General features: G+C 46.1%; 1 protein-coding gene across 3 annotated transcripts in view; it reads left to right on the forward strand.

Annotated features, from left to right (window-relative positions):
• The window catches only part of MAST1 (microtubule associated serine/threonine kinase 1), a 39,417-nt gene that overhangs the window by 24,017 nt on the left and 9,544 nt on the right, over nt 1–5,856 (forward strand). For all 3 annotated transcript variants that reach the window (XM_073887645.1, XM_073887644.1, XM_025863199.2), the window contains 5 exons: nt 1,568–1,669; nt 1,752–1,884; nt 1,964–2,031; nt 5,026–5,111; nt 5,201–5,409. In XM_073887645.1, the coding sequence (XP_073743746.1) occupies nt 1,568–1,669; nt 1,752–1,884; nt 1,964–2,031; nt 5,026–5,111; nt 5,201–5,409 (598 nt within the window). The remainder of the gene's footprint in view (nt 1–1,567; nt 1,670–1,751; nt 1,885–1,963; nt 2,032–5,025; nt 5,112–5,200; nt 5,410–5,856) is intronic.

Raw genomic sequence — 5,856 nt, forward strand, 5'->3', positions numbered from 1 at the left:
AATCGGGGCGCCTGGGTGGCTCAGTCGTTAAGCGTCTGCCTTCAGCTCAGGTCATGATCTCAGGGTCATGAGATGGAGCCCGGCACAGGGCTCCATATTCAGTGCAGAGTCTACTTGAGATTCTCTCTCCCTCTCCCTCTCCCCACTCTCCCCCTCAAATAAATAAATCCAACTTTAAAAAAATCGTTGAAAAACCATGTATAGATTGCCACACACTATTTTGTTTTCAAGTGCTTCAAGCTCCAGTATGGCTTGGCACAGCCCCACTGGATTCTATCCTTATTTAAATTTTGTTATTTTGCTTTATTTTTTCCATGCTCTTTTGCATTATTTTTTCCAAATACTGCATTAAAATATCAGTTGTATTGAAGACTGAGATTTTTGGCATCAAGGTGAATGTCTCATTGCGTCACCCTGGTCTTGGCCCTGAGAGGCATGATAGAGAAATTTATATATGGCTTTTTAGAAGGGGCTTCATGGGGTAGAAAACAGGGGAAGTGGAGTACGATCATAGTGATTGAGGATGCAGTCAGGAGGTGGGGTGTGGGTGTGATTTTTAAAGTGGGGTGGTGGGGAAAGGGGAGGCCTCCGCGAGGAGGTGACGATGGAGCAGAGACCGACGGAGCAGAAGTAGGGAGCTGCCCAGGGTCTGGAGAGGAGAGAATGCCAAGCAGAGGGATTCTAACTTGGCCTGGAATATAGGGTTGTTTTGAAGATGAATTGAATGAGTGAAGGTTTTAAGACAGCGCTGCCTATCATCATCATCATCATTTTTTTTTAAGATTTATTTATTTAGGGATGCCTGGGTGGCTCAGTCAGTTAAGTGTCTGCCTTTGGCTCGGGTCATGGTCCTGGGGTCCTGGGATCAATTCCCACTTTGGGCTATTTGCTCAGTGGGGAGCCTGCTTCTCCCTCTGCATGCTGCTCCCCCTGCTTGTGCACTCTCTCTCTCCCTCTGACAAATAAAGGTTTTTTTTTTTAAGATTTTATTTATTTATTTGACAGAGAGAGACACAGCGAGAGAGGGAACACAAGCAGGGGGAGAGGGAGAGGGAGAAACAGGTTTCCCGCTGAGCAGGGAGCCCGATGCGGGGCTTGATGCAGGGCTCGATCCCAGGACCCTGGGATCATGACCTGAGCCGAAAGCAGACGCTTAACGACTGAGCCACCCAGGCGCCCCAAATAAATAAAGTCTTAAAAAAAAAGATTTATTTATGTATTTGAGAGAGGGAGAGAGAGCGCGCGCGTGCGAGGGCACACACGTGAGTGGGGGGAGGGGCAGAGGGAGAGAATCCTCAAGCTGACTCTGCCCTGGGCCTGGAGCCCATCATGGGACTCGATCTCAAGACTCATGAGAACAGGACCTGAGCCCAAACCAAGAGTCCGATGCTCAGCCAACTGGGCCACCCAGGAGCCCCCATCATCATAATTTTTTACCGTGTGGCCTTGGCCTTAGTTTTCTCACTCATAAAATGGGACACAGCAGCAGTGTGTGGGGGTGGGAGAGGGGCCTGGCTAAAGCAGGGCACCTGTGAACCCGCCCCCACCACTGTGCCCACCACCCCAGGCCTATGAACGCTCTGAGAGCATGGAAGTAGCCTTCGTCACTCAGCTGGTCAAGAAGCTGCTCATTATCATCTCGCGCCCCGCGAGGCTGCTGGAGTGTCTGGTGAGGGCGCTGGGCATGGGCAGGGGGGAGGGTTGGGGGGCGGTCTTGGACCCGCTGCCAGCCCATCCCTGCCCTGCCTCAGGAATTCAACCCTGAGGAGTTCTACCACCTGCTGGAGGCGGCGGAGGGCCACGCCAAGGAGGGTCACCTTGTCAAGACTGACATCCCCCGCTACATCATTCGCCAGCTGGGCCTCACCCGTGACCCCTTTCCAGGTGCCAGCTGGTGGGCGCAGGAGGCTGTGGGTGGACCTGCCCGGACCCCTGCCTCTACTCACTCTCAGTCCCTTCCTAGATGTGGTGCACCTGGAGGAACAGGACAGCGGTGGCTCCAACACGCCCGAGCAGGACGACCTGTCTGAGGTAAGGCCAGGAGGGCCATCGGTCAGCACTCTGGTTCTGGCCGGGGCTCTTGGTTCCTGCTCCGAGCCTCAGTTTCCCCATCTGAGAAATGGGCTAATAATAACAGCTGTTCCTTCATGGGCTTTTTTCTTTCCATGCTAAAATACACATAATACACACCCATGTACACATGGTACATAAAATGTGCCATTTTAACCATTTTAAAACAGTTTTAAAAAGATTATTTATTTATTTATTCGAGAGTGCAAGAGAGAGGTGGGGATAGAAGCAGAGGGAGAGCGACAAGCAGGCTTGGCACTGAGTATGGAGCCCCACATCGGGCTTGATCTCACCACCCTGAGATCAGGACCTGAGCTGAAACCAAGAGTTGGATGCCTAACAGACTGAGCCACCCAGGCACCCCCATTTTAACCATTTTAAAATAAGCAATTCATGGGGTTTTAGTACATTCACAATGTTGTGTGGCCATCACCTCTATCTAGTTCTAGAACATTTTCATTACCCCCAAAAGGAAACCATGTCCCCATTAAGCAGTTTCTCCCCATTCCCCCTCCCCCCACCAGCCACTGGCAACCACTAATCTGCATTCTGACTCTATGGATTTGCCTATTCTGGATATTTCATATAAATTTCATATTTCACAGAAATGTATATTTCCTATACATTTCATATAAATTCACTTTCACTCTGTGGCCTTTTGCATCTGGCATAACATTTTCAAGGTTCATCCATATTGTAACATGAAATCAGTGCTTCATTCCTTTTTATGGCTGAATAATATTCCATCATAGGGATCCTCCATATTTGTTTGTCCATTGTCCATGGATGGACATTTGGGTTGTTTCTATCTTTTGGTTGTATGAATAGTGCTGCTATGAACACTTGTGTACAAGTGTTTGGACAACTGTTTCAGCTCTTTTGAATATATACCCAGGAGCAGAATTGCTGGTCATATGGTAACTGTGGGGAGCCCTGCATGGGGTTTTGAGTAGGTTGGATGTCTCTCTGTGTTAACAGCTCAGCATAGTGAAAACTGCCATAATCCCACCTCTGAGCCAGCCACACTTTGACAGATGTCCCCATGTCACGTACTGGCCACACATGTGTTTTTGCTGAACTGTGCAGTGTTTTTTTTAAAAATTTGAAGCAAAATATAGAAAGGAGATGATTTTTTTTTAAGATTTATTTATTTATTTGACACAGAGAAAGAGAGAGGGATAGAGAGCACAAGCAGGGGAAGTGGCAGGCAGGCAGAGGGAGAGGGAGAAGCAGGCTCTCTGCTGAGCAAGGAGCCCGATGCGGGGCTCGATCCCAGGACCCTGGGATCATGACCTGAGCCGAAGGCAGACGCTTAACCAACTGAGCCACCCAGGCGCCCAGAAAGGAGACGATTTTGACTCAAAATCTGAGTGTGGACCTTCTTTTGAAAAATCAGGTTCTAATAACATGGTTGTGGAGCCAGTTGGCACTAAGTGGGGGCTGGCTTGTGATAAGGGGTACCTGCCTCCCAGTCACCCGTGGCCCCCACCTATCCTGCCTGGCCCCTGAAGGCATTTGAACTTGTAACACCCTTCGTTTCAAACTCTATGAATTCTCACACATATACAAACACACCTTTCCTTTATATATATATTTAACAGAATCTCACTACCCATGCCATTTGTTTAATTTTTTGAATAGGTAATGGAATGACATCACTCAAAACTCTAAAACTCTAAAAAGGTATTTATCTTTAATTGTTGTTTGTAGGATTCTACCTATTCCATTCAATCAAACTTGCTGAGTGATTCAAATCTTCCATCTCCCTATTCTTTTTTTTTCCTGATTAATAGTTTCTGAGAAATATGTGTTAAATCCCAGTTTTGAGCAATTTCTTCCTGTAATTCTATCATTTTTTTTGTGTCAGATGTTTTTAGGCTACATTCTGAGGAGCATACACATTTAATATTTTTATATCACACATTCTTGTGTAATGTTTATGGAATGAATCTCTTCATCCTAAAGAAAAATAAACATAATTTTCAAAAAAGGTATACAGTGAAATATCCTATACCTACCCTTGTCCCCCACTGACCTATATCCCCCCAAATATTATTAGTATATATGCTACTGAGCACCCCCCAATATGATTAGATAGCTCTATTTTGCCACAAAAACATACAGTACATATTATTCCTTGCTTCCCCCTCCCACTTAATAAAGTACTTTGGAGGGCCTTCTGAATAAATGTACTGAGAGATTCCTCACTCTTTTTAACAGTGGCACAATATTCCTTTACACAGATACTCCTCATGTGTTTATTTAACCAATTTCCTATAGATGAACATATGAGCTGTTTCCAGTGTTGCAATGGGCAAGATAATACATTTGTCATTTTTCACATGCAAATCTGTAGCATTAATTCAAAAATGAAATTACTGGATCAAAGGGAACATGCATTTGGAATTCTTTTATATGCCAAAGTACCTTCCATGGGGGTTGTACCAATTCACACTCCCAATAGCAAGATATAAAAGTACCTGTTCCTCCACAGCTTTACTCAGAGTGTGTCAGCCTTTTGGATTTTTTTGCCCATCTGCTAGGTGAAAAATTATATCTTGGGGTAGTTTTCATTTGCTCTTCTGCCACTATATATGAGGTTCAGCATCTCTTCATAGGCAATACATGAACAATTGAAGAGAAAATATAAGCAAGATACATGAACTATGAACTATCTTGCCTATATTTTCTCTTCAATTGTTTTTGTTATTGATTTCTGAAAGTTCTTTGTATATTAAGGTGATTATTTTGTAGGCTTCTTTCCTAATGGAAAAAAGTTAGGAATATGGCTTCAGAGTCAGACAGTATGGTTCAAGTCCTGACTTTGTTACTCCCTTACTGTGGCACTTGGGTGAAGGATCCACCCACCCCCTCAGATTCCTCGTATGTCAATGGAATAATAAGTGTTCCAATTTTGTGATGATGGTGGTGGTTGTCCCCATTTATCCCCTGCAGGGCCGCAGCAGCACCACCAAGGCTAAGAAACCACCTGGAGAGAATGACTTCGAGACCATCAAGCTCATAAGCAATGGTGCCTACGGGTGAGCCACCCGGGGCTCTGGCGGGGGGAGGGTGGCGGAGGCCGGGTGTCTCGGAGGTGATGGCCGGTCCTCGCTCTCTCCCCCTGCAGCGCTGTCTACCTTGTGCGGCACCGCGAAACGAGACAGCGCTTTGCAATGAAGAAGATCAACAAACAGAACCTGATCTTGCGCAACCAGATCCAGCAGGCCTTCGTGGAGCGTGATATACTCACCTTTGCCGAGAACCCCTTTGTGGTTGGCATGTTCTGCTCCTTCGAGACCCGGCGCCACCTCTGCATGGTCATGGAATACGTGGAAGGTGTGGCTGCTTGCAGGATCGCAGGGAAGATGGGGGGATGCATGCTGGTCATGGTTGCTCAGCGGCCTGTCTGAGCCCTAAAAATTGACCATATTGACTATCCACCTGTATGTTTATCTACCTATTTAACTATTCAGTCATTGATTATGCATCTCATCTGTTTATAACCTAGCCATCTATTGGTTTATCTGTTTTCATTTCATTCAATATAGAACATCCATCCAAGTACCCATCCATCCTCCATCTATTCATTTGCTAATCCATCAGTTTTTCCATCCATCCATCCATGTACCATCTCTTTATCCATTCATCCTTCCACCCACCCCATCCATCCATCCACCCGTCTATCCATCTATCCATCCATCCATCAATCCATCCCATCTGTCCTATCCATCCATTAATCCATCCAGCCACCCATCCTTCCATCCATCCACCCATCCATCCATC

The sequence above is a fragment of the Callorhinus ursinus genome, unplaced genomic scaffold (genome assembly GCF_003265705.2).
Source record: "Callorhinus ursinus isolate GAN/ISIS: 27379988/994484 unplaced genomic scaffold, GSC_fseal_2.0 scaffold82, whole genome shotgun sequence".
Taxonomy (NCBI): domain Eukaryota; kingdom Metazoa; phylum Chordata; class Mammalia; order Carnivora; family Otariidae; genus Callorhinus; species Callorhinus ursinus.